Here is an 18,940-nt window from a genome sequence, read left to right on the forward strand (position 1 = left end):
TCACTCTCAGCCTGCCCTCATGTTAGAGACACCCCATCCCTCTGATCACCTTGGAAGAGGTTGGAAGCTTTTAGGTCTGTTCCTACCCATGCCAGTCCCTGATTCCACGTTGATTTTCCCTGTAATATTCCATGAGGCACTGGGGGCGTTTATCCACAGGGAGCTGAGAACACCTCACTGGGCAGACAGAACGCAACCAGAGGGAGGGGCTCAGGTCCCAGCAGAAAGGCGTTCCCAGGAGGGATGAGGGCAGCTCTGGGAGCCCTCCTGGCCTGTCCCATGTCCCTAAGGCTGCTCCCTGGTGTCCCTGCAGGAGTGACGAGGCCTTGCCCTGCACCGAAGCCACGTTGAACGGCCCCGCTTGATGCCGCCGCCGCCCTGGGACGTGTGTGAGCCAGGCCAGGCTGCTCCCTGGTGATGCAATTTGTCAATTCTTTATTATTTTTTTTTCATTTTAATTTTATTTTTTAATAAATGCTGCATTGATGAGAGCGAGCTGGCGTTCAGGACCAGACACGCAGATCCAACAGCACCGATCCGTTCGGAAAGACACTCGGCATTGTCGAAATGTAGCATTGAGTTCAGTCCTCACGGGAATGACGGGCTCTTCCCAAGCCTTCTGCCTGATTTGAGTTGTCCCCTTCCCCGTGCCCCTGGTTTTTGTTTTGGATTTGGGGTTCAGTGCTGTTTTCCCAGTGTTATTGCACACAGTATTCAGCTTCTCTTGGGAAGGTAGCAGGTCCAGCGGCGGCCGGGGCCAGCGCACAAATCCCGCAGCCGTGTGACCAAAGTTCCTGATGGAGCTGTCCTCGGGCAGCCTTTGCACCGCTTTGTAGAGCAATAAAGCCTTACCAGAAACATTTCACAGGAGAGGAGGAATGCCAACACTTCCGTGGGGGGAGCAGGGAGGGCTTGGATTGGGTTGGCAGGGCCCAGGCCGGGGTTGTTCCCGGCCAAGCCAGGGAGTGACGCTGAGGCCCAGCTGTCCAGGGAACGGGATGTCCCTGCATTCCAGCGCTGCTCCGGGCTCTCCATGGACACGTGGTGGATCAGGGCAGGGGCTGGGCCGGGCACAGGTGGCCTCTCCTGCCGATGTCCGTGCTGGCCACAGGGACCCTGCCCACAAGGAGGTGACCAGGGGTTTGCTGGCTCTTTGGAGACTGAATTAATGTATTTGCAAATGATGATGGAAATCCTTTTTCTGTTTGTTTTGTTCTGTTTTTAAAGTTTTTAATGGATGCAGGAACAGCAACACTTTTGCACTTTGTACCTGGTGATGACAGCGTTGGGGGAGGGCATGGGAGAGCCCTGGGGGACATCTGGATCCCTCAGGGGCGATGGGAGAGCAGGGCCAGGTGAGGGGAGCACCTGGAGCTGGGATATGGGATGTGCCCAGGCTGGAGCTCTGAGCTCACTGCCAGCCCAGCCTGGGGGGCACATGGGGGCACTGGGGGGTTGGGCCACCTGGGGCAGCTGAGCTGGAACCCCTGGCTTGTGGAATCGTGAAAAATCCTCCCTTTGGAGCAAAGGCTGGAGCTTGGCACACAGGGAGGCAGAGCGCTGCTTTGGGATGCATTCCAGGGGCTGGGAAGGACCTCAGTCCCAACAGGCAGAAATCCCTTGCTTGTGCTGTGGTGTCTGCTGGTGGGATGTGCTCAGCTGGGCTGGGGGGCAGTGGGGGAACCAGGTGTTCCCGCTGTGGGGCTGCTCCTCTGGGTCCAAGGGCACCATTCCCACAGCCCTGGCCCAGCCCTGTGTGCCCAGGTCAGTTCTGCTCGTGGGGAAAGGGCTGGATCCCAGGAGCTGGGCTGCTGAGGTGGCCGGGATCCTGGAGGTGGCTGGGGCTGTGGGCCATGCGTGCTGCTGGCACTTCCTTGGGAGTCAGGTGGTGCAGGGCTCCTGTTCGGGATGTCTTCACTCGCTGCGTGTAATTTAAAATTAATAATTTAAAGTTAATTGCACTGGGAGGGAAAAAATCTCACTTTGTGCTTTGCTTCCCCCGCTTGGTGTTCAGGGATCAATCCCACTCCAGCCAGGACTCTCAGACAGGATCAGTGGCTTTGAGGTCCTGATTGGAGACACATTAAAGTCTTAATTTTCCAAGGATTGGTGCTAGAGTTCTGCTGGACATTGGGCATCCTTGGGGCCCCAGAGCTGATTCCATGGGAGCTGAAGGATCCATGTGCTGGCACAGCCTGGCCGGATCCCAGGGGATGCCAGGGTGCTCCTCCAGCCTGTTCCCTGTGCCTGCCCCAGGGGCAGCTGTGCCCAGACCCGTGTGGGATCAGGGATGAGGGGAATGTCCTTGGCAGGCACAGCTGGATCATCCTTCCCGCTCGGATCCCTTCCCATGGGAACAGTGCTTTGGGTGGGGTCTGAGGGACAGGACAGGGCCTCCACCCCCGGGCTGCTGAGCTTTGGGAGCAGAGATTCCACCTGGACAGGGATGGGGCAGCAGTGACCCCACGGTGGCTCCCAGAGCTGGGGCTGGCTGTGCCTTCCGCTGCAATTCCAGCCTGGCATTCCTCAGCTTTGGCTTCGAGTCCCTGAGTGTCAGTGAGAGCTTTAATAATAATAATTATATTAATAATAATGATTATAATAATAATATCCTTGGGCATATCCAGAACTGAACACAGCTCATTACTGGGGGCTCATTAGCAGGTTAATTTATTACTTAGTGCTGAGACACATCACCGGGGCTTGGTCAGACCTGTGGAGATGCACAAATTCCATGGGTTGGGTGCCTGTGGACGATCCCTCCACGGCTGGGGTTGGGGCTCTCAGTTCATTGCACCTCTGCACCCCCCTGGGCTGCTCTTGCCCCCAGGCAGGGCCTGATCCAGACCCAGCTCCTGCTGCTTGGGCTGCCGGGGTCTGAGCAGAGCCAGAGCCACTTCCTGGCTGGCTCCAGTGCTTGTGTGGGGAATCCAGGAACGGGAAATCCCTCTGGAGACACAGCGGGTGTGGAGGCCTTGGAGTGTCCCACCTGGGTTTTCCTTCTCCCTGTGCTCCAGGGAAGGCTCTTGGCTTCTGAGCATGGGGTTCCCTGTCCCTGTGTCCCCTCATGCCCTGGCCCTGCTGGGCTCCGTGCCCAAGTGATGAGGGCTCCCTCCAAGTCCTGCTCCGTGCTTCCCTCCTGCCTCCTTGGAATCTCCCATAGTCACGGGGTGCCCTGGGGCTGCTGAGGGTGTGCCTGGACACAGATCTGTGTCATTGCATGGGTACTCATCCACACACGCTTGGATCTTGTGAGAAGCCTGGGAAGGGGGCACTGAGACACAAGGAGCTGCGTTTTTATCTCCAGGGTCAAGGCCAAAAGCAGCAAGGCCAGGTTCCAGGGGGATGGTTCTGGAATGTTCTGTGCAGTGGCTCTGCCTGCCTGGGCATCAGTCTGGGCATCTGGTGATGCTGCTGTGCCAACTGCTCCACACTGGGATGGGAGGGGAGGGAGCTCCTGGGCACAGTTAGAGCTAAACCTGATCCCTTTGGCCAGTCCTGGGCAATCCCTGGATCGTGGCACACCTGTCCTGGCTGGGATGTGGGAAGAATGGAATGGGCTCCTTGGGCATGGGAAAGCCCGGTGGTGTTGGGAGTGTCCCCATCACTGTCACATTGGGTGCCCCTTCCCAGTGTCCCTCGTCCTGTGGGGGCCCCTGGGTGCAGAGTGAGGGAGGGGAGCAGGGTGGAGGGCTGGGAATCCCAAATCCCAGTGTGTGGAGCTGTGATCCCGTGGCAGATGGAGTGGAGTGGCTGGGATTGAGCATTCCTGGGGCTCAGGACAGGCTGGGGGGTTCTGTACCCCCTCAATCCAGGATTGTCCAGAGGTGTGTCCAGAATTCCCTGCATGTCCCAGGCCAGAGATCCCACTGCACCCTGCAAGGGCAACCAGCAGGGAATATTCCCATCATTCTCTCAGCAATTCCACAGCCAAAAACTCCCCTAAAACAGAATTCCCTCTCCTCCTGAGGCAGGCAAAATCCTGGGTGTTTGTTGGGGTCCTGTGTCCTCAGCAAAGCCCAAGGGAATTTCTCCAAGTGTCCCAAGGCTTGGCTGTCCCTGGGATGGAATCCCAAGGTTCCACCCCGAGGTTTCATCAAAAACATCTCTTTGGAGAGCTGCAGGTGTGCAGGGAATGGAAACCCTGGGGGGCACAGATTGGAAAAAAAAGACCAAAAGAACCCCAAAAGCCCAGTGTTGCCCTCAGTGTCTGTTCCAAAGGGCTTGGGCATCCCAGTTCCCAGACTTCCCAGTGAAAGGTTTGGAGTGAAGGTGCAGGGACATTCCCAAAGAACATATCTGAAGGAAATATCATTTAAATTACTTTCTTGTTCTCCAGTGGCATCCCAGAGTCATTTTTCCCACACTGGCCAGGGAGCTGTCATTAAAATCCTGATTTATCAGTGGCAATCCTTGGACTCATCCCTGTGCCAGGCCTTGAAATCCCAACCCCTCGGGGATCCCCCTCAGCCTGAGGGGCCCTTTCTGCCCACAGTGGGTGGGCTGGGAATTGATCTGTTGGAAAAAACAGAATTGATTGGAAAAAACAGGATTGATGAATTGGTGAAGGGCTTGGTGAAGGGCTCAGGGTGTATCCAGGGTGTATCCTGGGTGTAACTGGGGTGCACCCAGGGTGTGTTCAGGGTGTATCCGAGCCGTACCTGTCTTCCCGCTGTCGTGTCACTCGTGGACTGGCTCTGAACTGGTTTAAACTGGGTCTCACTGGGCTCGGTGCTGCCCTGAGAGAATTCCTGGTCTCCTCCTCGTGTTGGGATTGGGAGCTCCTCCTGCCATTTCCCATTCCCGCTCCCCTGGCTCCGTCCTGTGCCGTTTCCCTGTGCTGTCCTCTGGGGGCACAGGGATGTGCCACCCTGGACTCCTGGCCGTGTGCTCAGGGCAGGGCTGGAGGCTGCTGAGTGTCCCAGGCTGGCACACCCGGCCCCCTTGGAATGGGCTGTGCTGCTGTGGTGCATCCAGGGAAACCTGGGATGGAGGGATTTCCTTGTGACTGTTCTCCCTTTGACTCGTTATTGGGATTTTCCCCTTTGCTCTGCCGGGATTTGGGATTTGGGATTTTGGTGTTCCCGGTCCGGAATCGGCTCTGGGATTCGGCAGTGTTAATGAATAATTAGTGAATAATTACCTGTGTTAGTTAATGACATGTGGCAGTGGCAGGAGTGGTGCCCTTGAAGCACTGGACCAACTCCAGCATTCCGTCAGTGGAAGTCTGAGATCCTTTGGAATTGGGTTGGATCAGTTCCCGTTGGTTTCGTCCTGGGTAACGTTTCTGACTTCACCAGGAATGCTGTTGGGCTTGGGCTGAAATGGGAATTTTGATCCTGGGTTTTCCCTCTGTGGTGGGAAGTTCCAGCAAACCCAGGAGTTTTCCAGGTGTATTTAGGGCTGAGCTTTGGGACAAGTGGAAAAGGAACAATTTGGCTCCTCCCCGGTGGCTTTGCTCACCTGAACCTCTCTTACCTCATCCAGGAAGGGCTTTGTGGTGTCCCAGCTCCCACCTGGGTTTGTACAGAATTCCTGGTATTCCGTGGTGGTCCTCACCTCTCCCAGCAATGGGATATTCCCATGGAAACTGTATTTTTGTATTTGATGCTGATGGGAAGAGAGAGATTTTCCTCTCTCCCTGAATTTGGGGCTTTTCTGGAGGGCAGAGCCTTCCCTTCTATTTTTGATTCCCTCCAATTCCTTGGACAGATGGAAACAAGGGATAAATCCTTTCTCCTGTAATTTTGATGCTCAGAGGTAGTTTTGCAGAACTCTGTAGGAATTCTGGGAATGCTGTAGGGATTCCCCTGTGGGGGGTGGGTTTGGTGCTTTTGCAGTGAAGGGGCTTGGCTGGATCTCGTGGATCCAAACACGAGGATCCACAGGCACAGCAAACGTTCTTCTCTCCATGGAAATGCTTCTCCCACTCTCCTCTTTCCCCAGCTGCTGCTGGAGAACCTCAGGTGGCCCCTGGGGTGCTGGGATTGTGACAGGGAATTCTGGCTGCTCCGCGCCAGAGCCCGGAGCTGGGCCTGCAGCTCCCTTGTTCCGTGGTCCTTGTGTGCCTTCCATGACCTCCTGTGAAGTCCTGGCTCCCTGGAGTCATCCTTTGTTCTTTGCAGTTCCCTGATCCTCACATCTGTCTCATGGTCCTTGCAGCTGTTCCCTGGCCCTGGTGCATTCCCTGATCCTTGCAGTTAATCCCTGCTCCCTGCAATCATTCCCTGCTCCCTGCAGCCATTCCCTGCTCCTCAGCTCCCTGTTCCCACTCCTGGCAGTGACTTTGCATGGACACTTCAGCTCTTTCCCTGCTCCTCTCTGTCGTCCCAGGAATGTGCGAACTCCAATCTGTGTCTGATTGGCCATGGCAGAATCTGGAAAATTTGGGAAAATCCCCTTCCCTTCCCTTCCCTTCCCTTCCCTTCCCTTCCCTTCCCTTCCCTTCCCTTCCCTTCCCTTCCCTTCCCTTCCCTTCCCTTCCCTTCCCTTCCCTTCCCTTCCCTTCCCTTCCCTTCCCTTCCCTTCCCTTCCCTTCCCTTCCCTTCCCTTCCCTTTTTCCCCGGATCCTGTTAATTTGCAGTTAATTCCCGTGTATTCATCACATCCCTGCAATTCCCATCCCTGCTCCTCCCCTCCCTCCCGACCTGCTGCAGCTTTCCCAAAAAAGGTTCAGCTCCCTCAGACACTTGCAGCTCTGAGGCCCCTTGGATCTGGGAGCTGTTCCAGGGCACAGCACTGACCACACTGTGGTTCCAAAGCAATCCAAAGCCTTGGATTTAGTCTGGAAGGAGCCACCTCTTCCCATTCCAGCTTGGATCCAGTGCTGTTCCATCCCAGATCACAGGAAACAGAATGTCCTGTGCTCCAGCCCATGGATAAAATCATTCCCAGTTCCCACTGTTCCGAGTGCCTTAAATCCATCCCAGTTCCAACAATGGATTTCTGTTCTCTGTGCTCTTCCTTCTACACCTCACAGCTCCTTATCCCAGTTGGTGCATCCCAGTATCCCAGTTCACCCATCCCAGTATCCCAGTCAGTGCATGCCAGTATCCCAATTCATCTGTCCCAGTATCCCAGTCAGTGCATCCCAGTGTCCCAGTTAGCCCATCCCAGTATCCCAGTCAGTGCATCCCAGTATCCCAGTTCACCTATCCCAGTTCATCCATCCCAGTATCCCAGTCAGTGCATCCCAGTATCCCAGCTCATCTGTCCCAGTATCCCAGTCAGTGCATCCCAGTGTCCCAGTTAGCCCATCCCAGTATCCCAATGAGTGCATCCCAGTGTCCCAGTTCATCCATCCCAGTTCACCTATCCCAGTATCCCAGTTCATCCATCCCAGTATCCCAGTCAGTGCATTCCAGTATCCCAGTTCACCTATCCCAGTATCCCAGTTCACCTATCCCAGTATCCCAGTTCATCCATCCCAGTATCCCAGTTCACCCATCCCTGTATCCCAGTTCACTCACCCCAGTATCCCAGTTCACCCATCCCAGTATCCCAGTTCATCCATCCCAGTATCCCAGTTCACCTATCCCAGTATCCCAGTTCATCCACCCCAGTATCCCAGTTCACCCACCCCAGTATCCCAGTTCACCTATCCCAGTATCCCAGTTCACCCATCCCAGTATCCCAGTTCACCTATCCCAGTATCCCAGTTCACCCACCCCAGTATCCCAGTTCACCCACCCCAGTATCCCAGTTCCTCCACCCCCATTGTCCCCACGAGCTCCGGGCAGAGCCAGGTGGGATTTGGTCACGGGAACCTTCCCTGCACTTCCCCTGGGTTTGGGATGTGCGGATGGTGTTTGGCAGCGGGGCCCTGTCAGAACTCCAGAGAGCAGAAGGAAAAGGTCCTTTGGGAATGCTCAGCTCCCGGGGCTCCCTGTGGGGCCGTGCAGGGAGAAGTTGATCCCTTCCCAGGGGACCATGGAGATCCCATGGGAGTGGGGCTGTGGGGCAGGGAATGGCAATGGGAATTCTGTGTCCATTTCCAGTCTGCTCCAGAGGGATCCCAGACTCCAACCTGGGCATCAGAGCTGTCTCCGAGTAGGACAGAAACTGGGCCAAGAGCACCAGAAAGAAAGGATTATTCCTGATTTTCTGATGGAATGGAATTAGTGTTTAATCCCAAATATTTTATTATTTAATGGAATTTAAATGAAAACTTCCCAGACCTGTAAATATTCCCCCCCTTGGAATATAAACATTCCCCTGCTGGGTCTGGGGTTTGTGGAATGGAAAGGGATTTTGTGCCAGACAGTCCCAGAGAATTCCCTGGTGAGCTTTTCCCTCTTAGAATCGTCCTTGTGTCCCCTGGCAGCCAATAGTGGCAAACACGGGGAGTGCTCCAGCCTCCCGAGTGGAGGGGCCGGTGCTGGGATCCAGCCTTAACCCTGGAGCTGGGCACAGAGGGAGGGGCTGGAACTGGGAATTCCCTGGGCTGGGTTGGGCTCTCCCTGGCTGGGATCCCCCTTTCCCTGTTGGGGATCAAAGGAGGCGCTGCGGGGCGGACGTCCTGGATTTATGGATTTATGGATTTATGGCTGATTTAGGAGCAGGACCTGACCCTCCACCCCCATTCCCAAGGGAGCCAGAACCTTTCCTGTGGTTTCCCATTTGGCTGAGGCTGTGACTCAAGGGTTGGACCATGAGAGTGATGAGGAGAGACCTTGGGATAGAAATCCTGGGGATTTCAGGGAAGGAGGTGGTTGGTTTCTCCCCCAGCCTTGGGGACAGGCAGGAACATTCCAGAGGGGATGGATCCATGGAATGAGGGCAGAGGGGACTCTGGGGACAGGCAGGAGCATCCCAGTGGTGGCAGCAGGAGCTGCTCTGAGCGTGTCCCCTGGCTCCTCCTTCCCTCCCCACGCTCCCATTCCCAGTGTTTGCTGTAAATAGGGAATATTTATAAAAATTTATTGCAGAGATTTCTAAACTCACCCGAATCCCATTTTTCCCAGAGCTTTTGGCTTTGCTGGGATCTCCTGGAGCAGGAGATTTGCACCTTCCCAATGGGCTCCGGCGTCAGTACAAATCAATCCAATCCCAGTCCCAGTCCCAGGTGCTGGGCAGGGCTGGGAATTCCAGGGGTGCCAGGGCTGAGAATGGAGCGACTCCTTCCCTTTATTTTATCCCTGTTCCATTTTCTCCGTGTGGGAGAGGCTGTTCCAGGCTGCAGCCGTCCCAGGGTGTCCCTGGTGCTCTCGGAGGTCGTGGATTTTCCCTTTTCCTTGTTTCTGTCTTTGCCTTCCATGTCTGACCCGGCTGCAGCGGCAGTTGAGGGGAATTTGGGTGGGAATGTGGAGTTTTCCAGGCATTCTCCTTGATGTGACATTTTCCAAACCTTTCCTTTATCCCTCCTGAGTCCTGGGGTCCCAGCTGGCACATCCCCTTCCCCAGGGGTTCCTGGTGGTTTTCCCTGGTGAATTGGCTCCAGCAGATCCCTCTTGGCTCCGCTTTCCCGCCCGGCCTCCTCCGTCCATCCGCACTCGGAGCATTCCATGTTTGCAGTTGAGTTGGAGCCTCTGGAGCCGCTTTTCCAGGGCTTTTCCAGGGCTTTTCCAGGGCTTTCCCTTGCAGGGGCTTGCTGGGAACACTCGGCTCTGTGACTGTTAGCACAAACCATGGATTCATGCCCCGGGACACCCCGGTGCCACCTCCGGCCCCAGAACCCCAGGCTGATCTCAGAGTGACCCCAGCCAGGCTGTTTGTTGGGAATAATTCCGGATCTCCAGGAGAGCAGGAGGTGCTGGGACCACAGCAGTGCCTGGGGCTGGCAGGGCCTCTGCTGAGGGAGCGGATTCTGGCTGGGATCCGTGCCCATCCCGGGGGCTCCGTGCCCATCCCAGGCCGTGCCTGGCTCCTAACCTTGGCTCATTTTGGGAAAGGGCCTTGGGAATGGCACCTCTGCCATCTCCACGTCCCGGCTGAGGCAGAGCTGATTCCAGGCTGTGGGATGGGAGCTGGAGCCTTCCGTGAGCACAGGAGATCCCATAACCCCAACAGCCCGGGCAGGGGGAGGCGCTGCTGCCGTGGGGTGGGGATTCGTGGATTTGGGAAGGTTGCAGGGGGGTCCCCAGGCCGAGCCCGGAATTTCAGCGTCGCTCCGCTCCTCCTCCTCTTCCCGCTCTCCCCAGATCCTGCCGTGGTGTCCCGAGCTGAGTCTCCCTGAAATGTGCGCTGGCACCGGGGCCATCCCGGCTCCCGAGGGAGTTCCCGAGGGAGGGATGGGGTGTCCCGGCGGGAGCAGCGGGCGGGGCGGACTCGATGCCTTTCTCCACAACCACCGGCCCCGCAAAGCAATAAAACCACGGAGGGGCCGCGGGGAGATCCCGGGATCCGCTCCGGGCGGGCACGAGGGCGATGCCGGGGGAGCCTTCTCACGATGCCAACTGCCCTTAAACTGGGATCCGGGTCTTTGTAAGCAATGTCTGTGTATTATGTGTAAATATGAGGGACAAATTTGAAATTACTGCCTTTTCCCTGTTTATTTTTCTGAGTAATTCCAGATGTACTTTAGTCTCTCTACTGTCAAAACTTTTATATTGTAAATCTGATGCTGGTGGCTTTTTTGGTTATTTTGGGTTTTGGTTTGTTTTGGTTTTTTTTGGTTTTTTTGTTTGTTTTTTTTTTTCTTTTTTTTTTTTTTTTTTTTGTAAAAAAGCGACCAAAAAAAGAAACAAAAAAAAAAAAAAAAGAAAATAAGAAAAAGGAAAAAAAGTCTGCATCTCTCTATGTTGTCAGTTTTAGGCTGTAAATTCCAACTATCAATAAAAGCTCAAAATTCATGTGCCAGTGCTGGGTTCCTCCATCCTGCAGGACACGCCAAGGGTCCCGAGGGGCTCTGGGATGGTCGGGGCCAGGAGTGGAGCTGGACTCCTCGTGGAATCATGGAATCCCCGAGGCTGGAAAAGCCCATCCAGTCCCAGCTGTGCCCGACCTGCACCTGTCCCCAGCCCAGAGCCCCGAGTGCCACCTCCAGGAGTTCCTGGGACACCTCCAGGGATGGGCACCCCAAACCCCCCTGGGCAGCCCCTGCCAAGGCCTGACCCCTTTCCATGGGGAAATTCCTGCTGGTTCCACCCTGAGCTGCTCTGGCCCAGCCTGAGGCCGCTGCCTCTGTTCCTGTGGGGTTGGAATGGTGGCAGCAGGAGCGGGTGGGACAGAGCAGATCCAGCATGGTGCAAAGGTTCCAGTGCCAGGATCCCCCAGGAGCTCTGCCCAGTGACAGGAGCTGAGCCTGTCCTGTGCTGGCCCCAGGCTCTGCCCTGTTTCCCTGTGCTCAGCAAGGCAAAAGGAGCGTCTCTCATTAATTTTTTTATTAAATTCCGTTAGTTTTCTTTTTATAGAATAACCTTTTCCTCTAGGCACAAATACAATACAAGGACTCTGCATGTTTGACACAATGTACAGAAACTTCAATAATCTACAACTGCTCAGGTAAGTTACAAAACCTCCGTGTTACACCTGCACAGCCAGGATGGTACAGAGGAACGGGGCGACTGTACAAAGAGCTCTGCACTGAAATAAAACGCTGGACTTTAAAAACAAGACGGGTGGAGGGGCTGGCGGAGCTGGGGGGTCAGTCCTGGGGGTGCCGGGGGGTCCCGGGCAGCAGTGGGGCCGCAGTGACCCCACAGTGCCCTCTGGGGTCCCCCCACGCCGAACCCCCAGTTCACACCAGTGCGGGGGCAGGGGGGCTGCAGGAGCCCATTCGGTACCCAGAGCCACCCCCAGCACTGAGGGGCAGCAGCGGGGGGGACAGTGGGGACAGGGACAGCGGGGCTGGGACAGGGACAGCGGGACAGGAGCTGCTCCCCCGGGCTGGGCACAGGCAGAGCACAAAGGGGGCAACTGGGGGGGGTTTGGAGGCAGGAGAGCCCTGGGGGGGGGGGGGTGTGTGCGACCTGTGCACAGGAGACCCTGCAGGGACCAGGTGGCACTGGCAGGGCTGCTGCCCCAGCCCCCAGCCCCGTGTGCCTTCAGCCAGAGGGGACCCTCATCCCGGGGCTGGTTTGGTCCCCACCCCCCGGGAGGGGACAGAGGGGCACCCAGGAGGCTGCAGCATTTGGCACCTCCCGCAGGGAATGTGCCCCCCGGGACAGCCAGCCTGGAGGTAGAGACTGCCCCAGCCAGGACAGGGACCCCCTGGCCACAGCCCGAGGAGCCTCCTGCCCGCTGGGAGCAGAGCGGCCACAGCCACGTCCGCCCCCAGGGACACGGAGCCAGCACCTGCAGCCTCCCAACATTCCCAGCACTCCCGTTCCTGTGCACTGCTGGGAGCGGCTCCAGGGCGGGACAGACACGGGATGGTCCCGGGGCTCTGTGCTGTCCCCTGTGCCATCATCCCCTGAGCTGCAGGGCTCTGTGCCCTGTGCCATCATCCCCTGAGCTGCAGGTCCCGGCTCCAGCAGGATGGGAGCAGAGCCCAGGACTCGCTCCCAGGCCGGGAGGGGCAGGGCAGGTTCTGGGGGCTCTGGCAGACATGCAGGGGGGCAGGACGAGGGGCAGGATGAGGGGGCAGCTCTGCCTCCCCCCGCAGTGTGGGGTGGGGCTGTGGGGTGCAGGATCCCCTGCCCAGGGAGCTGGAGCGGGGCTGGGGCACACGGAGGACACGGGGTCACGACACGGCTCAGACGGGGCCGGGGGCGGGACGGGCCCCCGCCCGCTTCAACGCGAGGAATCCCTCCCTGTGCCACCCCTCCCCGGACACGCCCGTCCCGCCCGGTGGCTGGGAGGAAGGGCCGCTCCTCCTCTCCCTCAGTCCCGGGCTCGCCTCGAGCCTGGCGCTGCCTCTGCTCCCGCTGCGGGCCCGGCAGCCGTGCCTGGAATTGCGGCTCCGCTGAGCCGGGCTCACGCGTCCGACAGGCAGCTCTGGATGCGGTCGATCCACTGCTGGGCCAGCTGCACGTCCTGGGCGCAGAAATTGTAAACTCGTTTCGTCGTCTTCAGCTGCGGGCAGAGAGAGGAGGGGCTGAGGGCAGTACCCAGGACAGCTCCGGGGCCGCGGCCGCCGCCCGGAGCGACAGGAGCTGCCCAGTGCCAGCCCCTGGGGACACTCACGTCGAAGAAAGCTTTCTCATCCACCGTCTTAGGGGCCCCCATGGTGGGGGTCCCCGGCGTGATGGACTCCACCTCGGCCAGGTCAATGACACCTTTGCACTCTGTGTCCATCCGGCTGTCGTAGTACCGCAGCTGTGGGAGAGCCGTGCTCAGGGCAGGGCAGGGCAGGGCACGGAAGGGATGGGATGGGATGGGATGGGACAGAGGGACAGGACAGACCCCGGGCCCCACCCGGTACCTGATGTTTGGTTTTATCCAGCACAAACCACCGAGACTTCCAGGGTTTCATGAAGGCGCCTTTCTTGTACAGAGACCCCTCGTAGGATCTGCAGGGCAGGAAGGGGTGGAACAGCGGGGTCAGGGATGGAAACCCACCAGGACCCACATCCTGCCCCCTGGGAGGGATCCCCCTCCTGCTGCCACCATTGCCAGCCCATCCCCAGCCCCGCCTGCCTGTTCTCGCTCTCGGACATCTGGAACTGGCTGTAGAGGGTGGAGGTGCTGCGGCGGCCGCCCGGCTTCCCGCTGGACGGGGTGGAGGTGCTGCTGGTGTCGCTGTCCAGGCTGAGGTTGAGCGTGGAGCCCACCCCGCTCTCCTGCAGGTACACGCCCAGCGAGCGCCGGTGGTGGGACAGCCCCGATGACATCAGCAGGGAGCTGGGGGTCTGCGGGACAGGGACAGCATGAGGGGGACCGGGGCTGAGCTCCAGCATCAGCAGCAGCAGCAGCATCACCACAACCACCAGAACCAGCAGCAGCAGTACCCAGAAGCAGCACAGCCTGCCACGCTCTGTCACACCTCTGTCACAGTCACTGCTACCCCATCACAGCCCTTGCCACAGCAACATCCACACCCTGTCACACACTGTCACATCCTGTGACAGTGCCTAGCACAGCCCTGTCACACCCTGTCACCTACCCTGTTGCCCTCCTGCCGCCCCTCCGTGCGCTGGGACGCTTTCACCTTGTCCCACGTGTCCTTCCAGCGCTCCGGGACCTGCCCCAGCTCCATCTCCAGGTTTTGCAACTCCTGTGGGGGGAATTCCAGCATCAGCCCCGGAGGCTACAAACCCCCTGGGGCCGCTGTCCCTGTGCCAGGGCTCTGCCGGGTGCCATCCCCCGGGCAGGATGCCCACCTCGAGCAGTTTGGAGATGGCGTCGGGCTCCACGCGGCTGCGGTTGTCGTAGCAGGGCCAGATGATGCGGCGCTTGCTCTGCGGGGCCGCTGTGTCCTGGCGATCCGGCTCCTCCGCCGGCTCCGGCTGCCCCTGCGCCAGCTCCCAGTCGTACGGGGGGCCCTCGGACAGCGTCTCCTCCGTGTAATAATCCCACACCTTCAGGTTGGAGATGTTGCTGTACGGCCTCAGCACCTGCGGGAGGGGTGGGGGAAGGCTCATGAAGGGCAGCAGGGCCAGGCTGGACATTCCCGGCCAGAACAAGGAGATGGTGTGTCCACATGGAGAGCTGAGAGTGTCCAGCATGGAGAGGAGAAGGCTCCAGGGAGAGCTCAGAGCCCCTGGCAGGGCCTGCAGGGGCTCCAGCAGAGCTGCAGAGGGACTGGGGACAAGGCCTGCAGGGACAGCACACAGGGAATGGCTCCCACTGCCAGAGGGCAGCCATGGGTGGCATCTTGGCAATGAGGAATTCCTGCCTGGGCTGGCATTGCCAGAGCAGCTGGGGCTGCCCCTGATCCCTGGCAGTGCCCAAGGCCAGGCTGGACACTGGGGCTGGAGCAGCCTGGGACAGTGGGAGGTGTCCCTGCCTTGGCAGGGGTGGCACAGGAGGGGCTCTGGGGTCCCTTCCCAGGGGACAAATCCCAGCTCCAGCTGCTCCTGCAGGGAGGATCCTGGGGTGCCCCCAGCTCTCACCTCGCCGTCCTCAGGTGCATACAGGTAGTTGAAGAAGATGGGAGCTTTCTTGTTGAGGCGGTCGATGTAATCCCAGATGGATTTGGAGACCTGCTGGCCCTTCCGCTCGCCCTTCTCCTCGTACAGGAGCCCTGGGGGACAGAGGGGACAGTGGGTGTGACGGGGGCAGGGGCAGGTGCCATCTCTGGCCCCGCACGCTGCGCTCACCCAGCTCGATGCGCTCGTAGTCCGAGTCCAGCAGGAATGTCCGGAAGCGGTTGGAAATGTAGTGGTAGCTGAGGAACTTCAGGTAGTACTGGCTGAACTCAAACTCCATGGGGAACTGCAGGTGGATCTGTGGGAGAGCCCGGGATGGCCGGGATCAGGCACACGGGCTGGGCTGGGCTAGGCTGGGCAGGGCCCTCCCGCCTGCCCCAGGGGACACTCGGGGGTTCCAGTAGGCACTGAGGGGTCCCTCGGGGTGCTGGGGTTCCCACTGGACACTCGTAGACCTGTGGGCACTCAGGGGTCCCCCCCAGTCACTCGGGGGTCCCGTGGCCCAGGTGCCAGGGCTCACCTGGTGCACACAGTCCAGGAACTGCAGGAAGATGGGGGCGAAGCCGCTGCTCTGGCCCGCCAGGGTCTGGGCGCCGCGGTGGCTGAAGCGGTGGCCGAAGGACAGCCACTCCTTCTCCACCAGCAGCCGGAAGCCCTCCAGCGTCCGGTAGTAGGGGTCGGACAGGAGCTGCACCAGGGACACCACCTGCGGGGACAGGGAGCTCCAGGGGCTGTGGGGGACAGCCACGGGGCCAGCCCGGCCAGCGCCGCGCCCTCACCTGCGTGGTGATGTCCCAGCCGTCCTCCAGACTGACCAGCACGGACGAGCCCGTGTCCAGCAGCTCCACCACCAGCACCGAGATCTGCAGGATCTTGTGGATCTGCCAGGGCAGGCCCAGGAGTGAGAAGGGCACAGGGAGCTCCTGGGCTGGGTGTGGGGGCAGCGTCCCCTTCTCCAGAGTGAGGCCACGCCCGGGGGGCACAGGGGCCACCGCCAGAGGGGCTCGGACACGACAGCAGCAGCAGGGACAGGGGACCCTCAGCCCCTCCAGAGTGGGACTCTTCCCATGGCTCCACACTGAACCAGCCCCCTGGGCTGCTGCCCTGGCTCATCCTGGCACTGCCCTGTCCCAGCCCCTCTGGAGCACCCTGCAGGTCCTGCCTGGCATTCCTGGCTGGCAGATCTGCCCAGCACTACAGAGCTGAGCTCTGGATTGTACCACCCCTGTCCCTCACACCCCCATGCATGTCCCAGCGCTGCTCTGCACAGGGCACTGGAGCCCATCCTGCTCAGAGCCCCCAGGGGAGGGGAGGGCCCTGCCTGTGGGTGTGACTGACCTGGGACAGCCACTCCGAGTCCTCCAGGGAGCGCAGGTAGGCCACGCTGGGGTCGCTGGAGGGGCAGCCGGGCACGCAGGCCTTCATCAGCTTCTTGAAGCTGGCCTTGACCTGGCGCACGTCGAACACCTCGATGGGCACCACCTCCCAGTGCTGCAGCGGGTCTGGCTTCACACCCTGCAGGGGGACAGCATGGCCTGGGCTGCCCTGGGCTGCCCTGAGCCACTGCCACCCTCGGGATCAGGGAATTCTCTGGATTGGAAAGGCCCTCGGAGACCGTGGAGCCCAACTGTTCCCCAGCACTGCCAAGGCCACCACTGACCCTGGCCCCAAGTGCCACATCCACACATCCTTGAAATCCCTGCAGGGATGGGCACTCCAAAGCTCCCTGGGCAGCTGTGCCAGGGCCTGACCCCTTTCCATTGGGAAATTCCTGCTGCTGTCCAACCTCACCTCCCCTGGCCCAGCCTGAGGCCGCTCCCTCTGCTCCTGTCCCTGTTCCCCCAGCTGTGCCCTCCTGGCAGGGACTTGTGAAGAGCCACAAGGGCCCCTGAGCCTCCTTTGCTCCAGGCTCAGCCCCTGCCCAGCTCCCTCAGCCCTGCTGGGGCTCCAGGCCATTCCCAGCTCCGTCCCTCCCTGCGGTGGCAGTGCAGGGCGTGTCACCTTCAGCTGGGACTTGTCGCCGATGATGTAGAGCGAGGCGCGGTGCTGCCGCAGGAAGGAGGGCTCGGCGGGGGTCCCGTTGTGCTGTGTCCCCAGCAGGTCCTTGCCGGCCAGGCGGGACCCGATCTCCACGTTCAGGGCGTAGCTGCTCATGCGGCCGCTGGCCCGGATGCTGCCCCACTTCCCTGCGGGACCGGGCCGGGTCAGGGCGGGGCCGGGGCTCGGGGGCTGCGCAGCCCCACGTCCCCGGCCGGGGGCCGAGCTGTCCCCGCAGCCCGGCCCGGGGGGCACATGCCAGGGAGGTGCTGGGCACCAGGTTTGCTTTGGCTCCTTCTCCCTCTGGGTGCTGTAGGAATTCCTGCCCGCTGGATTCCGGCCCCGTTGGCTCCGTGTCTGGTCACTGGCACTGTCACACCCCACCCCAGCGTCACCGGGACCTGCCACCTGCACCACAGCCCTGCCCGCTGCGCCACAGCCCTGCCACCAGCTGCACCCTGCCCTGGCACCACCGCCCCGCACCGCAGAGCCCGGGAGCCCAAAGCAAACCTGGCGAGGCTGCCCGGTACTTACCGTGCCCGTGGCACACCTGGAGCAGGGGGGCTCGGGGGGTTACTGGGGTTACTGGGCATTAGTGTGAGGGGCAGGGAGTGAGTGAGTGGGTGGGTGAGTGGGGGGTCAGTCACAGTGGTCAGTCACACCCCGCCGGCTCGGGCGCGTCCGTACCTCGGGGCGTCTCGCGGCCCTTCGGCGACGCGCACTTGGGGGAGGACAGGGTGATCACCCTGGCTCTGTGACCCAGCCCTGGGGGCACAGGACGAAAGGGACCTCAGCAAGGGACACGGAGCCACGGACAGGGAATGGGATGGAGGTGATGGCACCGGGGCTGTGGGAGAGCCCTCCCTCCCTCCCTGTGGCTGCGGCTCTTCCCAAGGAATCACCTGCTCTTCCCAGGGGATCACCTGCTCTTGCCCAGGAATTATCACCTGCTCTCCCCAAGGAATCACCTGCTCTCCCCTGGGGATCACCTGCTCCCCCCAGAGAAGCATCTACTCTACGAGAGCTGCCCGGGGCTGGGGGTCTCAGTGAGGCCCCCAGGCAGCGCCCCCGTCCCGTCCTCACCTCCGCGGCTCAAAGTCCCAGGCCCTTCGTCCTTCCCTCCCATCACCTGCTTCATGAGCGATCCCAGCTTAGGCTGCTGCCTCTTGTCGGAGAAATCTGCAGCACCAAGAGAAGGTCAGCTCCCGAGGCCCTGCCCAGCTCCCGGGGCCCTGCCCAGCTCCCGGGGCCCTGCTGGAGCCAGGCAGGGCAGGCAGGAAGCAGCAGCAAGCGGAGCCCCGGGATGCAGAGCCAGCAGGGGAAGCACCATCCAGCTGGAGCCACGGAAAACCAGTGCCCGGGGCAGCCCTGGAGGAGGGGACTCGGCCCCCAGCCCACCCACAGGGTGGGGTCACCCTGTGCCAGCCCTGCCAGGTCACCCATGCCACCCTCAGAGCCAGGCTGAGCCCCCTGCTCCGGCCACGCTCTGGACACGTCCCCCTGCACTGGGGAAAGGCCTCGGAGGGGCTGTTGGGAAGTTCTCTCTTCTCTTCAGGATCAGGGAGCCCCCCTGGGCTCCCCAGAGCCCCCAGCCCCTGATGTGTCCACAGTGATGATGGGTGGGATGACGGGACAGCATGGATGGCACTGGGACAGGATGGATGGCACCAGGACAGGACAGATGGCACTGGGACAGCATGGATGGCACCGTTGTGGCAGGACAGGATGGAACTGTGTCCTGCAGGAAGGGCCAGCTTGGAAGGGACAGCTGGGATGGGACAGTTGGGACAGGACAGTTGGGAAGGTCTGGCTGGGAAGGGACAGCTGGGCACGGACTTACCAGGGGTTCCCAGACCGACCCCAGCACCACGCATGGGGGACACGCAGTGCTGAGATCCTGGTGGGAGGGGTCTGTCCCCACTGGCCCCCGCAAA

The 18,940-nt window shown here is 60.2% G+C and overlaps 2 protein-coding genes across 6 annotated transcripts in view; one reads left to right on the top strand and one right to left on the bottom strand.

Annotated features, from left to right (window-relative positions):
* The window catches only part of PPP6R2 (protein phosphatase 6 regulatory subunit 2), a 57,181-nt gene extending 56,318 nt beyond the window's left edge, over positions 1-863 (top strand). For all 3 annotated transcript variants that reach the window (XM_063153585.1, XM_063153584.1, XM_063153586.1), the window contains one exon: positions 314-863. In XM_063153585.1, coding sequence (XP_063009655.1) covers positions 314-365 — 52 coding nt within the window. In that variant the 3' untranslated portion in view covers positions 366-863. The remainder of the gene's footprint in view (positions 1-313) is intronic.
* Positions 864-11,306: 10,443 nt separating this feature from the next.
* Positions 11,307-18,940, bottom strand: part of SBF1 (SET binding factor 1) — a 61,287-nt gene continuing 53,653 nt past the window's right edge. The window contains exons 29-42 of one of the 3 annotated variants that reach the window (XM_063153587.1): positions 18,090-18,185; positions 17,694-17,771; positions 16,971-17,155; positions 16,308-16,484; positions 15,749-15,850; positions 15,490-15,675; positions 15,141-15,267; positions 14,934-15,064; positions 14,202-14,435; positions 13,985-14,095; positions 13,519-13,730; positions 13,304-13,391; positions 13,066-13,197; positions 11,307-12,954 (exon numbers count right to left, since the gene is read on the bottom strand). In XM_063153587.1, coding sequence (XP_063009657.1) covers positions 12,856-12,954; positions 13,066-13,197; positions 13,304-13,391; positions 13,519-13,730; positions 13,985-14,095; positions 14,202-14,435; positions 14,934-15,064; positions 15,141-15,267; positions 15,490-15,675; positions 15,749-15,850; positions 16,308-16,484; positions 16,971-17,155; positions 17,694-17,771; positions 18,090-18,185 — 1,958 coding nt within the window. In that variant the 3' untranslated portion in view covers positions 11,307-12,855. The remainder of the gene's footprint in view (positions 12,955-13,065; positions 13,198-13,303; positions 13,392-13,518; positions 13,731-13,984; positions 14,096-14,201; positions 14,436-14,933; positions 15,065-15,140; positions 15,268-15,489; positions 15,676-15,748; positions 15,851-16,307; positions 16,485-16,970; positions 17,156-17,693; positions 17,772-18,089; positions 18,186-18,940) is intronic. The other 2 variants (XM_063153588.1, XM_063153589.1) reach the window with 2 other exon arrangements.

This window comes from Melospiza melodia, chromosome 4 (assembly GCF_035770615.1).
Source record: "Melospiza melodia melodia isolate bMelMel2 chromosome 4, bMelMel2.pri, whole genome shotgun sequence".
Classification (NCBI taxonomy): domain Eukaryota; kingdom Metazoa; phylum Chordata; class Aves; order Passeriformes; family Passerellidae; genus Melospiza; species Melospiza melodia.